Source organism: Doryrhamphus excisus, linkage group LG5 (assembly GCF_037039965.1).
Source record: "Doryrhamphus excisus strain RoL-2023G ecotype Guam linkage group LG5, RoL_Dexc_Guam_v1.1, whole genome shotgun sequence".
NCBI lineage: Eukaryota > Metazoa > Chordata > Actinopteri > Syngnathiformes > Syngnathidae > Doryrhamphus > Doryrhamphus excisus.
The window spans coordinates 2,475,314-2,496,364 of record NC_136361.1 but is presented as its reverse complement, the minus strand read 5'-3'; the positions used below and the strand labels follow the sequence as shown (position 1 = coordinate 2,496,364).

Sequence of the window (21,051 nt, the reverse complement as noted above, 5' to 3'; positions counted from 1 at the left end):
TTCCAGTGCCACCACATGGCCCCTCCTGCCAAGACTGGTACCTCATATTTTCATGTTGACGTTGCCATTATTAGGGTTAGCTCGCAGGCCTCCACAACACCTCAGTTTTAGTCCTTTGCTCTGTCGTTCCTTCAGCAAACGCTTGAGAGCAACAAATGGGAAAGAGGATCTACAACGGCGGCGTCCAAAGCAACCAAAAGGTTTTGGAGGCCTCTAAGTGGTCATGAAATCTGCTTTTAATTGATTTCGAACAGCACCTCGTGGTGCTTTGCTGCCGTTTGGCACATCCTGCTGAGATTTATCCCAAAAGGCAACCTTTTGACGGCGTTGGCGCCTAATTCCATCTGACAGATTTAATATAAAACAGGTGATACTTTTCTCAATGGCAGCCTCCTCTTCAGGATTGGCAGAAGCGCTCCGCTTGGGCTCTCACCGTCCAGGTTTGGGACAAAGCGACTCTTTTACCTCCCGGGCCGGCCTCACAACGGCCCGTGTGTGAACGTGGAAAAAAAAAAGGAGTGGAACTGAAACCTCCTCTGTAAATACATGAAAGGTCAGTGATGACGTCAGCCAGCAGGAGCAAGCCTCCGTCGTGATTTTTTTGTGTGTTTTTTGCGGCGTATTGCCGGCGCCTGATTTGTTGCAGCACTTTATATTTTGCACTCTCTGCTCCCGCTTATGAATATGACTTGTGTGACAGAAAGGACTCTGTCTGTTGCACCGCAACAGAGTAGTTTTGCTTGATGCCCAATCAATTACTCATTAAATCAATGATTAATCAGTTATCCAGTTAATCGACAGCTAATTTGGTATCCCATTTATTGTTTTTTTCTTTATATTTTAAAATACCAGCCTCTTTAAAATTATGTTGCAAAACAGGGCTGCACGGCTAGGAGACCTGGGCTCAATCTCACCCTCGGCCATCTCTGTGTGGAGTTTGCATGTTCCCGTGCATGCGTGGGTTTTCTCCGGGTACTCCGGTTTCCTCCCACATTCCAAAAACATGCTAGGTTAATTAGCGACTCCAAATTGTCCATCGGTATGAATGTGAGTGTGAATGGTTGTTTGTCTATATGTGCCCTGTGATTGGCTGGTCCAGGGTGTACCCTGCTTCTCACCCAAAGACAGCTGGGATAGGCTCCAGCACCCCCGCGACCCTCGTGAGGATAAGCGGTAGAAAATGAATGAATGAATGAAGCGTACAAATGTCTAAATGAACTAAAATACAAATATAAGGTATTCAAAGCTGTGATTGTAGGGGTGTTATTTCATGTCTAGAGGGCTCTAATCATGTTTAGAAAGGTCCCCCATTCCAAAAACATGCTAGGTTAATTAGCGACTCCAAATTGTCCATAGGTATGAATGTGAGTGTGAATGGTTGTTTGTCTATATGTGCCCTGTGATTGGCTGGCCACCAGTCCAGGGTGTACCCCGCCTCTCTCGCCTGAGGACAGCTGGGATAGGCTCCAGCACCCCCCGTGACCCTCGTGAGAATAAGCGATAGAAAATGAATGAATGAACTAAAATACAAATATAAGGTATTCAAAGCCGTGATTGTAGGGGTGTTATTTCATGTATAGAGGGCTCTAATCATGTTTAGAAAGGTCCCCCATTCCAAAAACATGCTAGGTTAATTAGCGATTCCAAATTGTCCATAGGTATGAATGTGAGTGTGAATGGTTGTTTGTGCCCTGTGATTGGCCACCAGTGGCCACCAGTCCAGCGTGTACCCCGCCTCTCTCGCCTGAAGACAGCTGGGATAGGCTCCAGCACCCCCGTGACCCTTGTAAAGATAAGCGGTAGAAAATGAATGAACTAAAATACAAATATAAGGTATTCAAAGCTGTGATTGTAGGGGTGTTATTTCATGTCTAGAGGGCTCTAATCATGTTTAGAAAGGTCCCCCATTCCAAAAACATGCTAGGTTAATTAGCGACTCCAAATTGTCCATAGGTATGAATGTGAGTGTGAATGGTTGTTTGTCTATATGTGCCCTGTGATTGGCTGTACCCCGCCTCTCTCGCCTGAAGACAGCTGGGATAGGCTCCAGCACCCCTCGTGACCCTTGTAAAGATAAGCGGTAGAAAATGAATGAATGTTGCAAATCAAACCACTAACTCGGTCCATCTCGAGCCTTACTGACTCCTCGATTAATCAAAACATTATAAGGTTGAGATTAATCATTACTTTCACTCTCATCCAAAATAAGCAAGCATCATAAGATGCAGTGTCACGACTGGTCCTTCCATTTTCTGCTCTTGTTGTCCTTGTTCCCACGCTCTATTTGTAACTTCACACTTTTTGCTGTGTCGAGCATCTCGCGCTGTGCTCCAGTTCTCAGCCCGCTTTTTGTTTCTTACGCTCCGCTTGGTGTGTTTAAGGTAGCTGCCACATTCCCGGCCTACAGTTGTGTTGTTATTTCGTCTGCACAATCCCAGCTGACCCACATCTGGAGGATACACAAGAAGGTCCCGGCTCATTTGGCAGCGGACTCGGAGAAACACGCCCTGTCACGGCGAGGCTGCAGTACAGCATCGATCCAGTCCAAACTCATTTCTTGGTTGCTTACATTATAATATTTACAGTCCGCTCCCCCATGCACAGTTATGAATTAGTTATGAAGTGTCTTTGAGGGTCAGCAGGAATGCAGCCAGACTCGCTTAGAGATGCAGGAATTCAGATGTCTCACTCGCTAGCATACGGAAGTATTGATTGGTGTGCATAAGCTTTATCATAATTCATTAGCATGACATACGCTGTCATGACTGCCCCCTCAGGCAAAGATATCCTCATTTTCTACAGCCTATCATGCACCAGTGGCGTCATTAGGCATATTTAAAAAATATTCTTAAGCCCCCTAAATAATTTTATATTTTTTATTGATTAAAAAAATTTTTTTTTTTGATTTTTACAAAAAAAAATCTGACAAATTTTATATAAGGCAAAAGCAGGTTAATAAGCAGGCTAATACTAGCCTACTACTACTAGTAGTAGTCGTAGTAATAATCAGAAAAATGATAATAAAAGTACTTTGTTGTAAAAGTCTTATCGCCTTACGTTGAGCGAAAAATCCTCCATCTTGCCAGTCAAATTTATACATTCAGCAGAATATGAAAAAATATCCTCAATGCATTTTGCTCTCGAGTATGCTGTTTTTCTCTATGGAAGGACAGCAGTGACAAGCACCAGAATCTTTCTGTATTTGGTGCCGTGATCAGAGAAAATGAATATATATTACAGTTCAATGGACTCAGGCTGCGTATGAACATAAGATGCGTCCTGTATTGAAGTGGCAAAATTTGGATGCTATCCAAAAAAAAGAGTAGGAGGAGCAAGGAATTGATCTCACTTTCACATTGTCTTTGTTTATCCCTTCCAGTCACCATTTTTATGGATTTGAAGTGTTTTGTATTAAAAACTTTTGTGTAACATATTTGGCTTCCTGGATTTACATTATTTCTTATGGAAAAAAATTGATTCGGTTAGCATCCGTTTTAGTTACAGATTGACACTAACCAAGGTTCCGCTGCATACGCTTCCTCTGCCTCGCACAACTTGTCTGTGCGACCCCCGCAGCCTTGCTAGTCGTTTACTTTTCATCCATAAAAACGATGCAAAATTCAAGCGTCGCGTCGAAAAGCGCTGACTCATGCCTCGAATAATCACGGCACGTCTTGGCAAGGACTCCGATACATTAGACTCAAAGTGACAGAACCAGGGGCCCATTAGAACCGGGAGCGGCCCAAAGACAGATGGGATGGAAGACGACCCCCCCCCCTCACACCCCCCAGCTAGCTGTGAGCCCGCATGGTGCCACCACTGTTTGGAGACTGTCGCCTAAAATAAGGGAGGCCATTAATAACCTCCTCACTACTCCTACCTGGCACGTCTCGCAGGGTAAAAGTGGCGGCGCATGGCAGCCGACTGTGGGAAAGAGACTCCGCATTTGTACGCCGTGGATGCGAACGCCATATATTTGCCTTTAATTGGGTGCAATGTCTCTCTTTTTTTGCTTAGTCACCTGTTTGTTTATGCGCTATGTCTGTGCCACTGCGGCTGGATGGGAATCAGATAGCAGCGATGCGTTCAGGGAACACCTCTGTGAGAAGTTATGGTTGCCAGTGGTAATGACTGTTTTCATTCTTGTCGAACCTTTACTTTGGCACATGAACAAAACATAAACTTTGACAGGGAAGGGTTTTGGGTTTTTTTTTTTTTTTTTTTGCACCTCATGATCCAGAAATATGACATGCACATCGCCACACTGTGAATGTGTTTTCCCAAAGTGGGCGCTTTTTGGGGGGGAGGGAATATGACTGGCAAGGTGACTCGTATAATTATGAAGTTATTTGAGGCCGCTGTGTTTTTGAAGCAGACGTTTGATTCCGATGAAACATTCACGCCTGACTGGCTCAAAGTGACCCACCTTGCTCAAAGTGACAGAAATTGGACGTCTCGGCTTGAATTTCAAACGCACTTCATTCAAATTTCATACGAAATACTCCAAATATTCCAGTCATTGAAGTGCGTACATACTGAAATACATACTGAAAAGGCAAAGTATTATGGGTATAAAGTCATAATAATGGGGGGCGGGGGCAGTTGTACTTTTACCAGAACAAAGTATGATCTATAATGGGAGACCTATAGTATAAAAATGTATTTTGAGTGGATGATTGGAATAATTGATTGGTCAGAGCAGTTTTAGGTTTACTGTATTTTCCCATAGCATCTTCCTCCTTTTTACTCGTCTTCATCAGAAGCTTTCGGCACCATCTATCGCCACACTCTAGTGGGACTTCTGACACCGGTGTGATATCTGCCTCTCATTTCTCCCTGGACTCGAACGTATACGCTGGCGGCCGAGCGGAGTCCATAATGAAGGCACGTTGCTTCACGGCATGCGTGCTTATTGTCATTCCTGCCGATGTCGGCCATGTTTTTGTGTAAAACTGCATGTCAAATGTTTTCAGCAGCGTGTCAGCCACGGCAGACCATCTTGTATGATTTAGGAGCGCCCCTCCAGGGGGGTAACGCAGACTGACAGCTGGAGTCGCGAGGCATGGCAGGCCTCCGGACATCATAACACTGTCAGACATAAATATGGTGGCAGCCAATATGGACGGCTCATTTCGCTCCACTGCTGCTTGGAAGCAAACCGGGAGTGACAAGCCCACTGACATGCCGTAAGAGGGAAGCTGGGATATTTAAAGTCAACAAGCTTCCACTCCCTCGGGCGGGAATGAATAATCCATATAGATGCCGGGGAGAAAAGGTGCTGAAGTCAGGTCCACCCAAGGGGGGTCGGGGGGGTGTTCACGTGAGCGGCAGACAGTCCTCATAAAAAGTCACCAAGCCGACTACTTCAGTGATTCCCGCAAGATATTCCGTCTTTCTCTAGCGGCTCAGCGCTAATGTGAAAGGACGTTTTGGCAATGAGCTTTTAGAGCATATTGTCACCTTTTTCAAAGCACCGTGACCCATGTTGCGTGATGTGTTCAGGGACCGCTGATAGCGGTGAACGTCCGCTCTACTTCTTCTTGATTTCTTCCCAGACATTTTATCAACTCCTCGTTCTTCATGGTGCTTACCTAAAGATTAGATATCTATAGTGGCGTTTCTAATAGTTCTCTTATCATGAAAGGGGAAAATGTTATTATTGACGAATGTGGGAGTCGGTCATTCCGAGGTGGAAACCGTGGGACCTGGGTTTTTTTTATTAGTTGCCTCCAAAAGGTTCAACAAGTCAGGAAATTATGCTTTGTTATTCCACTTGTGTCCATTATTCCATTTGATTGACCTAATATAAATATTGTATTTCTGCTATGATGCATGGTAAAGCACACATTTCAATTAATCCCAATATGGAGACAAAATATATATTAGAGTGACAGTCATTTTTATAAATTTTATACTTGTTTGTAAAAATATATTTTTTATACTTAATAAATATTTTAATGTAATTTTTGACCAGCTGTCTACAACCCACCCAGACTGAATCCATGGCCCACTTTTGGCTCCCGACCCACCAGTTGATAACCACTGTTATACAGAATGAGTTTTTAATAATAGTAGTAAAAATGATTTTTTTATTTTGTTTTACATGCAAAGTATTTTTAGTTTGATTTATTTGAATGCATACATGTTTTCATGTTTTAAAAAAAAAATAATAAAAATTTAAATACCTGCACACATTATGTGATTTTTGACTGCTCTCTGCAACCCACTCTAGAATTAAAAAAAAAAAAAAAAAAAAAGTAATATAATTACCCCAAAATATATTTGGCCCCATGGTGGGTTATCCATCAGTCGCCACAATAAAGATAGCGGAATGATATAGTCCAAAGAAAATAGATTTATGTTAGACTGTAATGTGATTTTAATAGTTATTTAATTGAATATTAACTATATTAAATCTCATATTATAAATTATGTAATAAATTAGCAATATCATATTAAATAAAAGCAATTTATTGGAGTGTTGTAGTATTTTATTGCAAAATGAGTTTCCCTAATAAGCTGAGGTAGGAAAATATACCGACTGCGACACAACGAGTGAAAATCAGCGTGATTGTCAGACAGATGAGAGCTATACGTACGCTTTATCCATGAATTATACATAAGATATAACCATCATCATCATGTTGGTCTTTATCTGTGTTGCAGATGTGACATTTTGGGAGCAAGGGGAGGGGCTACAAAAGCAACAAAACAACGTCAAACATTAGAATAAAAGACTCTGAAGGGTGACTGTACTTCCTGCCAGCAGGGAGAGAGAACATCATGTAAATATAGATACATACAGTATAGCAGCATTCTTTATACATTAGAAAAATAGATGGAGTAAGATGTGGTGCCCATACATATCCAAAATAAAAATAAGTACAAAATGACATAAGTACCAGTAAAAATGAAACCAACTTAAGTGCTATTATATTTTGCCATTTAAAAAAATTATATACAGTACATTAAAAAAAATTATATAATTCAAATCTAAATTTGTTATCATTAGGGACGTCCATATCAAAAATTAATATTGTCCAACTCTCAAAAAGGCACACAGATGGAGAAAATACCCAACGGACAAATCCAGTATGTACAAAACGTATACGGCAAAGCATTCCTGCTATCATATATTTACACTTGACTGAAGCTGGCAGAATATCATGAGAGTCCTGACAGCTTCTTCTCATCGTATATGTGGCAAGTGTTTGTTTACGCTGTCATGGAGACGACCTCCCCCCCCCCCCCCTCCCTGCCCATGTGCAGAAAAGGCTGGAAAGGTTTTTCAGTCGTTGACTTTGACAACAGGCTTTGATTAGCGCCGTCCGTGTGGGCACGCCGCCCTCAGTGGGATGGTGAGGTGGTGATGGGGGGGGGAGGGGGCGGCACTCAAATCACGGCGAACACTCGAAACGCCTTCCCTCCGGCCGGGTTCTGAAGACTGGTAGGGGAGATGGAACAAAAAGATGAGTTTGTGGCATCAGCATGCAAACACGTAGAGGTTTGCACGCCGACCGATAAGATGCTTATGGGAAAACACAAACATTGGCGGATTCAGATGTGGGGGGGTTGAGGGAGCAAGATAAATATAGGAGATACTAACAGACGTCAGGTCAAACACGATAAATATGGTGACAAAAGACACCAGCAGAGAGGATATTTTCCTGAAAAAAACAGACTCCAAATGTTGGTAGAGATGACGACAATGTAACGTTCACTGTTTGGACATTTTAGAGTTGTAGCATCTCCTGCTTGGTTCCCTGCCATCCAGCCTGACAGACAAGGGTGTCCAAAATGCAACCCCGGGGGGAGGGGGGGCATTATTATGAGGAAAAATTTAATTTCAGTAGCATGTAGTTGAAATAAAGAAACTTTTTTTAGGGGTTGTAATATGAGAAACAATAAAGTTGGCTAAAACAATAAATTAAATTAATATTATGGGGATAAAGTCAAAATATTATGGAAAATAAAATTCCAAAAATAAAATTTACAAAGATTTGCTTTAAAAAAAAAAAGGCGAAAAAAAGAGTCAAATCGTTTTTTTTTGTTTGTTTTGAAAAATATATAACCTCATTGGCTGGCGACCAGTCCATGGTGTATACCCCGCCTCTTGCCCATGGACGGCTGGGATAGGCTCCAGCATCCCCCGCGACCCTCGTTAGGAAAAAGCAGTAGAAAACGAATGAATGCTTTAAAAAAAAGGCAAAAAAAAAGATTAAAGTTGATGCAAATAATCTGCGTTTTTTTTTTTATTTGTTTGAAAAATATATAACCTCATAACCTTGCATCCTGCCCTGTGATTGGCGGTTCATTTTATTTATCATTATTTACATTTCCCTCCATGCACTTGATGCACTTTTTCTGGAGAAAACAAAGAAGGAAAACCTGAGCGCCGCTGGTTTCTGCTCCTTTGCCAACCCTGTGAAAGCCGTGAGCCGACTACTCGTGTTAAAATATAAGATAAACAATCACCTTTCTGAGATGACGCCATTTTGATTGGAGGCCATGTAGAGTTTCCGCTTGTCCACCGGCATCACGTCGATGTAACCACCTGCGACGTTCCGAATGACCCCGGCGTGGACCGCCGCCCGACAAATACTTGATTTCTGCAGAAGCGACACAACAACTTATAATTCCGTCTTTTCATTCTCGATCATATGAAACAAAATACTCACATCGGAGTATATGCCGGTGCCGATGACTCTGGATATGTTTGGGTTCTCTTCTAAACAGTTCCTTGGGCAGTATAACCTAATAAGAGAACATCCAAACAGGAGTTTCAGAGACAATGAAGGGCAGACTCACATGCCTGGACACCCAAGCCTATTTATAGCATATCAAGTATAATTCCATCCAACATAAATTGGAATAACGGACACACATGCAATGAGTGATGGCTATATTTCCACTTGCGGGGGGGCGCCCATGCAGGGTACTACCTGGGGCAGTGCTTGGCAGGGCGTTGGTACGGACACAGTTGCGCAACTGTTGTCTCGCATGTGATTGCTTTGACTGCAAGGGAGCACAGCAATCCATAAGCAAACAGCAGCAACGCACTTTTCATTTGGGGAAAAAAAACGTGCAAATTACCTGCTACTCTGGAGACTGTGAATGAATTAGCGCTCTGATACTTCCTGTCCGAAGAGAAACATTGCATTACATCACATACTTTGCTTCTGTTTACCACCGCTATCCACGCTAAGTATTGGGTTGGACGCAGAAACTGCTCAACTGGTTTCCATGAAACCTAATTGGGTTCGTGGCAATTATTCCCAAATGGTGTACATCCAATTCCTTCGTGCAGCTGTCAGACTCCATAATATCAACTGCTGTGCAATAACCGTGCAATAACTGTGCAATAAATCTGTGGCTTGATCAACATTCCACATCTGTAAATAGTGTTTATAACTTGATCTATGCTCTGATGTGCTTCTGTACTCCTTCTGCTGCTGTAAATCCGTAATTTTCCCCTTTTGGGAATAAAAGGCTTATTTTATCATCAATCTACCGACTACCGAACAAGACAAAAGGAACAACGGACGAGAACAACGCTCTCCAGTACAGTGGAACCTCAGTTTAGTTTGTTCCAAAACCAAAACATGCAAAAACCAGGGCAAATATTTCCATAGAAGTTAATGTAAATCCGCTTAATCTCTTCCTAACACCCAAAAAATCATGACAAAAATACATTATATTGGGAATATAGTACGGCTGCAGCTATTTTCTCTGTCAGGTTCCACAGTATGAATTCAAACTGCGGTCTCACCCCAGCGACTGAACTCCATTTTTGTTGGACTTGATGAAAAAGTCCTTCCTCCCTTGTCTTGAGACATCCATCCACCCTCCGTCATTGTCGATGACGCCGGCGTGTAGGCCGGCCCGGCACACGCTGGATTGCTGCAGAAACGCCGTCACACGTGCACAATAAGAGAAGAACGGTTCGCACACGTTCAAATGTCAGCTGGTTGAGTTGTCATAGGACGGGAGAAGCGATCGACTGCAACGTGTTCACTCACCATTTCGTAGTAAACCGTCCCGACCACTTTTCCTGTCGCGTCTAAGCATCCGGCCGGGCACTCGTACCTGCGGAATAACACAGAATTTTTTTACCAATAAAGTAATAATAATTGTGACAACTGAGGCATGGCTCAAGGAAGAGGAAGTAGTCCATTCACTTCCTGGTTGATAAATGTGAATATTTTCAGGAAAGCATCTAAATATAGCACGGGCAAAATTCTCTCCTATATAACAGCTCTCCATCTAGACGAGGCAGATGGCCGCCCCATAGTCCTGGTTCTGTTTGAAGTACTGGACCCGTGCCTTCCGATCACCGGCACCGGCTTTGATTGCCAAACAGTTTTTTATTGCGAGTTTGAATGATCTGACAACGGGCATCGACATTCCACTAGCACTGGCAACTTAGCCGTAACTCACGGCTAAAACTCAACTCTGAAACCCACGTGTCACTTTCTGTCCATCGCCCACTCGCACTTTTATGTTTTATGTCGACCATATTTGGTAATATGAGTGTAAAGGTGAATATAGGGTTGCTATTTTATGTCTTGAGGGCTCTATTGATGTGAAACAGATTTTTTTATGCAACAACGACAAAGTACTTATTTATAAATAAGAAATCCCTCGTCACAATCAGGCCTGGTGCCAAGTAATTGCGATAAACGATGTCTGTCATTAAGACTGTGTACTTTGGCGGAGCTCTGCGCTCGACTGAGAGTCATTCTGGTTTTCACGTTACCTGTTGCAGGTGGTTCCTTTGCACTGATCTCGAAGCTTTGTGTCACAGGTCACCAGCTGAGCTGCAACACAGTAAAAGCCAATGACCTTTCAAGGACAAACACATGTCGTTTGTTGTTATGGCAATTGTTCAAAAGTCCGAGCAAGACCAAAAAAAGGGTGGATGGAGGATGCGTGTCAGCTTGCAGGCCTCTGGACCGCTGAGAGGAAGCCATTTAAAAACCACAGCAAGCCTCTCTCTCCCCTCCGGGCCGGCCAAAAGCAAACACAGTGGGAATCAAACGGAGCTTCCTCTCCCTGCTCAGCGAGACTGTCAGGGCGAGTCAGGGAGATGACAGATAAAGACTACAGAACATCAAGGCTATTTAGGATTCATTACAAGAATAACATTTCCGGTCAAGACCAAGTTTGTTTGCCATTATTGCTTTGTCAGCAGTAAAAAAGCAGCCATTCATTTATGCGCTGTTGACTCAATTTTTTTTTTTTTTTTTACAATATTTCACCGCCCCATTTTTTTTTTTTTTGTAAAGAAACTAGACCCAGAATAAACATTCAAATGGCAGCTTACACATCTGCTGTGTGTTGACCACTTCATTCTTTGGCAGCAGCTCTGTGGGGGGCTTGGTGGGGGCGGGGGCAGGAAGACTGGGAGTCTCAGGTCTGGAAACCCGGGGCCGGATCTGCTGTGTGGTACGGGGTTGCTCGGGCTCAATAAAGTTGTTTTCTTCTCGTTCCTCTGGCGGGGGGTTGGTGTAGCCACCTTAGAGCAAATGTAATCAATAACAAGCAAATCGTTTGGTCACTTTCGTTTTGGGGCGTACACGTACCTTTGTAGCACAGGTTGTCCTTGCAGCCGCCTCCGTAGCTGGGAGGGCACGCGGAACAGGGGGTCCCGTGTTTGTAGGGCGCGTAGCCCAACCAGTTACCCCTGTTTAGGACACAAATATGCACTCTTAGTCTGCTTGCATCGGGGACAAATGAGGGGCATGACACCCCAGATCCAGCAGATGGCGCTGTCGTGAACAAGTCCTTTTGTGGGAGATTTCACCCACTTAATAATAATGCACGTTATTGCCACCTATATGAAATTCAGACCAGTGAGTGAAGTGAAATGTGTGCTATTGTCGCTAGATATGCCAGTGGTGTCCAAAGTGCGGACTGGGGGTCATTTGCAGAACGTGGCTGTTTTTTATTGGCCTGCGGCACATTCTAAAGTTGTAATTTGACTGCATAAATGGAGAAAAATCTGCAGTAATTTTACAGGAATAATAATTAATATGAGGAATAATAACATTTTAAAGAAAAAAAAGTAATTTTAGTAGCATATAGATGAAGTTTTTTATTTCTAATATAAGAAAATACATCGTTTCGGGGGAAGTTATAATATAGGGAACAAAAGTAAAAAATAATGTGGGAATAAAATCATAATTAGGAGAATAACATGGTAAAATTATGAGTAAATATGATGGACTTACTTTGGTGAATAGTTGCACACCAGATACACAGCTTTGGCCCAAATCTGCCCCCACACGTTCATATTGTAGCACAAGTTGACGGCACAGCCAATGCGACTGCTGGTGGCCCATACCAGCTACAAAACACCAACTATTAGCCCAATATATATATATATCAAAAAAACCCACTGAAGCCATGCTTTTGATGGTTTTACCTGGGTGTAATGTGTGCAGACGGGGCCAGAGCACCGTAATGGGCAGTAGGGGTTGCACTCCTGAGGGTAGGGGTAGGAGTAGTCCCTCACTTCATCGTACCAGGCTTGAACATGGAAGGTGGGGGGCCGATACCTGCAGAGATTGGACACGGCATCGTTCACATGATCATAAAGAATGCTGGATTTGCATTAAAGCCAAATTGTACTATTTTGCTTGTGATTCAATAAAGAGATTAGTGTGTATATTAATTGTAATCGTGTCTCATAATCCATATAGTGCTGCTGTTGGCGTGCACGTCTAATTTGCTGTTTGAACAGCATGGCGGGTGTGATCGGCCATTTATTTTCATATGTGATAAGTGAATTTGTGTGAAGTATTGATTGTTTTTGTAGTAGAGAATAGAAAACCTGTTTAAAACCTTCTGGATACCTTTTTTTTAACATTAGAGCCTTCTAGGCATAATATAACACCCCTATAGTAACCTGTAAACCTCTATTACCTAATATAGTAAACATAATATGACTCGTGTGTGTTTCTGTAAATGTGTTCCAATGCTAAGTGTGTGTGGGGGGGGCATACAGGAAGTGATGTCAGGGGTTCAGAGTTGAGTTTTAGCTCAGCGTGGGTTAACTGTATGTATAACATGTTTGGGATGATTGTATTCAAACCTGCAATGAAATCCGTTATTCCGGCAATGAAGGCTGGTGCTTGTGTGTCATCAGTTAACATTACTGACACCTAGTGAGCAGTGTACAATATTACAATTTTGCATTGCTCTTCTCAACGAGCAGCAGGCCCTGCTGTGGACCTCCGTGCATGTTTATTGTCTTAAAAAAAAAAAATTTTTTTAAATACCTCCCCCAGTGAGCGCCCAGATTCTGACCGATCTGTGGCAGCAAGCCTGCAGGACCGTGCTCCCACAGACAGGTCTCGGCCCACTCCTCTGCCGTACGCTCCAACTCTGTGTCCCATTCCTGAACAAAGCAAGTCGGCACAGAAACAGAAGCATTATAAGACACATTGCGAGGATTTGCCCTGAAGTGATCATGCTGCAAAAATACATTGGACTTGGTCATGACTACTTCTCGTAATATGCACTAAAAACGCATATAAGTAATACTTTCCATATGTTTGCGGTAAAATTTGACCCTGCGGTGACTCTGAAGAATCGTGTTCCCGTTTTGAGGCTTTAGTGGGAACACTAAAAGTGTCCTCCCGCCACACTGACCTATATTCCGCCATAGAAAATGCTACACCAACACCAGCTGTACGCCATTTCCTCTGAAGGACACCATATGTTGCATTTTAATGGCACACCTTCACGCTCACCTTCAATCTCTTAACCTCCTTTCCGGAAGAGTCGATTAAGCCTGTTCGTGTGTCAGCTTAAATCGGTGGAGGTGTGACAGGTTTCCACATTTTCACACCTTTTTGGAACCTGGAAGTTAAGGCTGGCTTCTTACTGGAATCTGGTCCAAGAGCAGGACTAAAATAACCACCAAACATCCTTCACTGTACCTTCCATGTGCTTCCATATCCCTATTTGGAATAACACCATATTCCAGACCCGACCGTGATGAATCAATTTATGCAAAGTAGGATTCCTCTCTTGGAATATTCATGGAATATGTTTGTAGTTGGAGCATAAAAAAACTGTTTGGGACCTTTTTGATAGAGTTTTTAACATTAATAGAGACCTCTACATAAAATAACACCCCTATATCACCTTTACACCCAGATTACTAAACACAGAAGTGATGTCATTTTTATGCCAATGTTGGATGATGTCATTGAACATGCCTGTTAAATAATTTTTAATGCAGCGCCCCCCCCCCAGTACTGTACTGTACAGACTGAACTTGAACTTGAAACCGGGAAAATGCAACCTGTAGAGCATATAAGCATATTCAAGAGTCAAATTACATGTGGAGTACTATAAATTGGTAGGTCTGCATTCAAAGCCGTACGCCCCCATGACAGTTCCCCGTGTGGCCCCTACCCCTGGGGGGTACCCCATTGTTAAGAATCATAAGTCCTCACGGCGACACCTTTTGCCACGTAAGTCTCTCAGCGCCACGCACCCGCCATTGTTTATTTGGCTTGCCACTTCATTTGCAGCAAGCCCCTCCCCTTTCTCGCTCATGCGGTTGTTACATTCCAAAGAGTATGGAGGCACTTCCTCTGCACGTGTTGGGTTTCCTGTTCCATGTGCAATTAGGCATGTAGAAAACCGGGGGAGGTCTTTAGAAGAGAAGTGCTAAACATGACCCATTTCTTTTTCATACAGTCCACTTCAGCGTTGGTAATCGTCGTAATTCAGCCTACTGGTTTGGAAACTCGGCATTTTGGGTAATTGTTTCTGGAAATGGAGGGAGTTTGAAGCCAGGGTGGAGTCTTCCTACGCTGATCCAGCCCAGCGCTGCAGGCTGAAGGATTACACACACGTTATCATTGGCTGGATTTGCTCCTGATTGGGATTTTATTTGTATTTCCACTTTAACGTGACCCGTGTCCAATATCACCGCGTTTACCTGTAGAGAAACCTCACAACAACAACCTTACACACTGTTTGTTTACGGTCACGTGACTCCATTAACCCTCAGTACACCTCCAATTTAAAGCATATTTAATACCTGTACTAACCAGTACCTGTACTTCCAAGCTAGCATCACTACTATCATATCAAGAATTAAAGAACCACCACGTACTGTATGTTACATCCCTAGAAAGATCGCCATTGTGTGTTGTTTATAGTGTGTAACATGGTAATGGTAATGGTTTTATGCATCAGATTACAATTGAGTACATCCCATAATGAGTTCCAGTTCCACATGTCCAAAAGGAGTAGCAGGAAGCAAAGCTTATTAAATCCTACCCCTCCATCTGGTACTTTTACAATCAGTAACTGTTACATTTGTTCACTTCCTGCTTTCCTAATATAATTTAAGTTTAATTTTTTTATTTTTTATTATTTTAGTTTTATTTTATTTTCTTTATTCATTCATTCATTTTCTACCGCTTTTTCCTCCTCACGAGGGTCGCGGGGGGTGCTGGAGCCTATCCCAGCTGTCTTCGGGCGAGAGGCGGGGTACACCCCGGACTGGTGGCCAGCCAATCACAGGGCACATATAGACAAACAACCATTCACACTCACATTCATACCTATGGACAATTTGGAGTGGCTAATTAACCTAGCATGTTTTTGGAATGTGGGAGGAAACCGGAGAAAACCCACGTATGCACGGGGAGAACATGCAAACTCCACACAGAGATGGCCGAGGGGGGGAATTGATCCCTGGTCTCCTAGCTGTGAGGTCTGCGCACTAACCACTAGACCACCGTGCCGTGCCGTTTTTTTTCATTTTTTTGTCACATACCAAAGTACAAGATAAGACCATACAATGACACAATGGCTACCGTTGTGTGTAACTGTGGCAACGTAGCTGACAAAGTCGACAACTGACCAGTTTATTAGGGACCCAATATTCGGGACACGGCTAAGCAACAGGCAGGACCAGTGGAAATGTTTCTATTTTGGAAATATGGTCTGGAAGTGAAACTTAAAACTATTTTGGTGGTGTAAACGCATCTTTGCGGATTGCTGTGGACTCTTGCTTTTCGAGGAGAATGTTGTTTTTTTTCGCTTTCCGTGTTGTGTAATGACAGAATGGGAACAAAGCCACGGGGATAAGAGGGAGCGAGAGTGGGGGGGGGGGGAAATGGGGGTGATTTGAATAGATGTTATCTTGAGTGTCTCGGAGGTTATCACCACAGAGGGTCAGTCGGGTTCCGCTTTAACACAAAGGGAGACGATAACACGGCAGCTGATGGACATGTACTGTGTGTGTGTGTGTGTGTGTGTGTCGGATGTTTGGGTTTGCATCCGCGTGCATGAGTGTGTCGGCAGGGCGGGGGCTCACTAAAAAACCCAAAAGAAGTCATATGTACAGAAATAGTCATGTTATGTAAAGTAAATTAAATTAGGTTTCAACATAAGTTGTTTTTCTTTATTTTTGTCAAGCCGCTGCACCTCATATTTTGAAAAAAAAACCCTGATCCAGAACACGCTCGGAGCTTGTGAATCACCCGCCATTTAAGTAAAACTTGCGGTGTTATTCTTTTCAAATGTGATTCTTTATGTTGGCACCGTTTGACTCTCCCGCTCGTTATTGTTGGGTATTTTTAAGGAAACTCTCCAGAGACGTTTTTAATCACCTTAGCTTAAGTTAGCTCGTGGGTTTTATTTAGCAGACCTGATGGCTGTGACGCACTGAGACACGGACGGACCCGCCGGCCGGCCGGCAGGACAATTAGGTCACTTTTCAAAATAAACGACCCCCAAACGACTCCCTCAGTAAGTTGGAGACTGTACGGTTTATATGATGAGCTGCAAGCTAGTGTCGCCGGCTAGCGGTGGTGTGGCGAGGTGTCACTACACCAAGAATGTAGTTCTTTCGCAGAAAATGACCCAAAAAATGTATGACCCAACCGATTAACTACGATAAACGAGGGATTAGTCATTGATTTTACGAAGTTATGAAGTTGCCAAGCATGAATGAAAAAACTAATTGGTGACTTTTGCACGTGCACACAAAAATGCACAAATCTGTTGTGTCCCGGCAGAAACTGCAGACAATTCAAGGTATTTCTATCCTCAGATTTATTCTCCGCTTCTCCCAAATATGGCTGATTGTTTTTTTCCCCCCCTCCCTTGATTATTCGACCTTCCCCATCTGCCTTCCAGTTCTTTGGAAAGCGTCTCTCCTTTCAGTTTCAAATCCCTGTATATCGTCTTTAGACCTCTGTTTTTGTTGACTTATTCCTCGCCAACTCTGCTTCTAACCTCACGTCCTCTTGTTGCATGCCTCCCCGTATTTCACCCCCGGGTGCCCCTGAATGGTAAAAAAGAAATGAAAGGGAAAGAAAAAACAGGCAACTGTAACAGGAGACAGTAGAAAGGAGCCGTGCACGGCTGGCTGCTGCTGGCTCAGCATTTCTCCACATGAGTGTGCCTCAACCGGAGGCCTGCCAAGCCCAATTCCCTCACACACACACACACACACACACACACACGTACGTGGTACTTTAATCCAAACTCTCAATTATACAATTACATAGTCCAGCAATTGCCCCCAGCAGGAACTGTTTATTTGCCTTCACTGTGGAATAATACCGCCTTTTGTTCTGTAGCTCTTTAAGGAGAAAAAAAAAAAAAAAGACGTCATTACTTTCTGGACGCTGTATTGATTTTTAACGGCGCCGATCCCGTTGGTGGCCATTCCCAGTGGCGGTCAGGCGGCGGCTACACATGTAGTCTGTTTGCAAGCGTTCCAGATGGCCGAGCGTGGAGCACTTGACTTTGCGGAGGTGTGTGTGGGTGTGTGTGGGTTTGTGTGGGTTTGTGTGTGCGTTGGGGTGAGACAGCTGGTAAAACAAGCCGGGGTGCCGCGCTCTTGATTCTAATTGCATGGTGAAAAGTGATCTGGCGGCGCAGTGCGCACACGTGAGGACCGAGAGGTTAAAGTCAAACAAATCTCAGAGCAGGACGGACGTCGGGCCATCATGAGAAAACAACCAAAGTCACATGTGTGGGGACTAACATGTGTCAAGGTGCTTAGTGGGACCAGTGCCAGCTGCTCTGGGGGCTGTCGCCGCGCCGCACGGCCCACAAGTACACTTAACGAGTTCAGACGGGGGGCATTTATAATGCCGCTTTTCCACTGTGCCGTACCTGGCGCGGATGGCGCTTCAGAAACGCATCAGTCCGAACACAAACAGAGGACAACTGCTGTACTTACATATCCAGCGGAGACTGAGGGCAGCGAGACGACAAAGTGGAGATTGTGGACTACAAGACAGCTAAGGCAGTATTTCTAGCAACCGGCAACAACAACAAACATGCTTGACCAATTACAAACGGACTAGTTGCATATTGACCAGTTTCATTCAATGGGAGACTGAGGGCAGCAAGAAAACTGCATCAAAGTGGAGACTATGGATTATAAAACAGATGAGGCGGTATTTCAGGTCATTTATCGCAACAATGATGAATATGCTGGACCAATCAGAAAGGGGTAAATTTATATTTTATTCAAGAGGAGACTGAGGGCAGCAATGAGAATATGGAGTATAATACTGCTCGGACACTATTTTGATCTGTGTATCAGCAGCAACATACTCGACCAATTAGCATGCCGTTATTTATGTATATCTTGACCACATTTATTGAAAAGGAGACTGAGGGCAGCAAGGAAACCGCTTCTAAGTGGAGACTATGGCGTATAATACTGCTCAGACACTATTTTGATATGTGTATCAGCAGCAACATACTCAAGCAATTAGCATGCTGTTATGTATGTATATCTTGACCACATTTATTGAAAAGGAGACTGAGGGCAGCAAGGAAATGGACCCCTGCTGCCAAGTGGAGACTGTGGAGTCTCATACTGTTAAGGCAGTATCTCTCGCCATGTATTTATAACAATTAGGAACTGGGTATTTATATCGTGACCAATTTTATTGAAAAGGAGACTGAGGGCAGCAAGGAAACCGCTTCTAAGTGGAGACTATGGAGTATAATACTGCTTGGACACTATTTTGATCTGCATATCAACAGCAACATACTCGACCAATAAGCATGCCGTTATTTATGTACATATTGACCACATTTATTGAAAAGGAGACTGAGGGCAGCAAGGAAATGGACCCCTGCAGCCAAGTGGAGACTGTGGAGTCTCATACTGTTAAGGCAGTATCTCTAGCCATGTATTTATAACAATTAGGAACTGGGTATTTATATCGCGACCAATTTTATTGAAAAGGAGACTGAGGGCAGCACTGAGGATTAGTAGCCATGTATTGGCAGTGATTATAAATATGCTTGACTAATCAGCATTATTTAGTATATCTGGACCACTTCTATTAAGGAAGAGACTATGGGCACCCGGCTGCATCCACTCACCATGTACTCCATGTTGGATGCCGGGGGGTACACCTGACCTCGGAGTTTATTGTGAAGGTCCAATATGAGCTGAGCGTCGGTGTCGGTGATGGCCCGCCTTCCCCGCTGCTTGGCCTGCCACCAGTCGCCATCCTCGTCCAGGTACTTGTCCAGGATGTGCTGCCAACCCGTGGCGTTGGGATGCATCGCCATGGAAACGGTCCTCTGGGTGAGCAATAGCAGGAGCAGCAGGGACATCCCTTCAGGCCGCTTTGCCGATGAAAGTCTCATCTTTTACCATCAGCACCGAAGTGGGGGAAAAAGGAAAATGTTAGGCGGGATGGATGTGAGGCGCAGCGGGAAGCCAGTTAGGATGGAGAAAGGGGGGGGGGGGGCGTCAGGATTTGTATGCAGGCTATAAGGGATGTTTCTACTTGGATGAACCCGGTATGCTTCAGTCTCAAACTCCAAAGCTAATGCTAAAATGATAATGCTAAAAAATAACTAGCTAAATCTTCTAAAAAATCATTTCAACTTGGGTTTCATTTACCTTCAATGGATTCAAGTGTCGTCCACTCAGGGAAATCCAAAGTCCACAAAGACTAAATCCTTCAGGTCTGACTTCTGCAGGGTTCAGATGGACTCCGGTGTGACCCAAAGACCCAACGTGTCCTCACTTTTGCACCAAAGCATCTCTTGACCAACATTTTATCCTCAACTCAGCTGGCTTCACTGCCCCGCCTCTGGCCACGCCCCCTCTGACCACGCCCCCTCCAGCCCACTCCCCTGCTGCCTGCTGCCTTCCATGTCTTTTAAACTTTTAATAACTCACATCATCTGAATCATAGACCAGCATTTAAATTGTGCTACAAACAATATTTTACATCAAATGTGACGCTATTAATGCTATTCTTACATATAAGTATTTATTTATTATACAAATATTTGACTTTTTAATGACTAATGTTGTGGCAATACTGGGAGATTATTATCATACATATATTAGTTTTATAATCATGCTAATTATAATCCAGTAAGGCAAGTGACTCGCAATTATTTTACTGTTATATCAAAAAATAAACCTTTTATGTCTATAGAGGTGCATTACAGCAAATCATAGCAATTCATATAATATATGAAAATATAAACGTTTATAAGGACAATAATACAACATTACACATGTATTCAAATGTCATAAACTGATATCATAATGTCATAGAATTAAGTCATATTGTAAATTTTTTTAAAGAAATTATTAGATTATAATTGAAAATGTATAAATAAAGCAATAACTTAGTTTTAATACATGTATTAAAATTTAAATCTATATAATATTTAGATATTTATATGATACATCATAGATAATAGGAAATAACAAATACACTGTAAATAATTTAATCTATAACCATATTTTAGAAATGTTTGTTTTTATATATTGTTCCATGAATACAATTTGTTTTGCGAAAAATGTGAGGAGCCATCATGCGTTTTATGTCATTCCAAATATTACCACAAGAGGGCACCAATGACTCCAAAGCGAAGAGGTTAAATGTGGTGATGACATTTGCATTATTAAATAAGGGAAATTTAATTCAATTTGTACTATTTTGATGCTTGACAACTTCTCAGTTGAGTTTCTCTTATTAGTCTGTGACAGTTTGACGCTGTTCACAGTACATTATTTCC

General features: G+C 43.0%; 1 protein-coding gene across 1 annotated transcript; it reads right to left on the bottom strand.

The window, feature by feature from the left end:
• Positions 1–6,481: 6,481 nt before the first annotated feature.
• LOC131108457 (cysteine-rich secretory protein LCCL domain-containing 1) lies at positions 6,482–20,036 on the bottom strand. The gene is made up of 15 exons (XM_058059407.2): positions 19,916–20,036; positions 19,387–19,656; positions 13,281–13,399; positions 12,425–12,557; positions 12,231–12,346; positions 11,583–11,683; positions 11,324–11,515; positions 10,757–10,817; positions 10,020–10,086; positions 9,770–9,900; positions 9,094–9,137; positions 8,943–9,015; positions 8,679–8,754; positions 8,476–8,609; positions 6,482–7,444 (listed from the first exon to the last, which is right to left on the bottom strand). Exons 2-15 carry the CDS (start codon positions 19,654–19,656, stop codon positions 7,393–7,395), a joined length of 1,569 nt encoding a protein of 522 aa, XP_057915390.2. The 5' UTR covers positions 19,916–20,036; the 3' UTR covers positions 6,482–7,392.
• Positions 20,037–21,051: the final 1,015 nt, after the last annotated feature.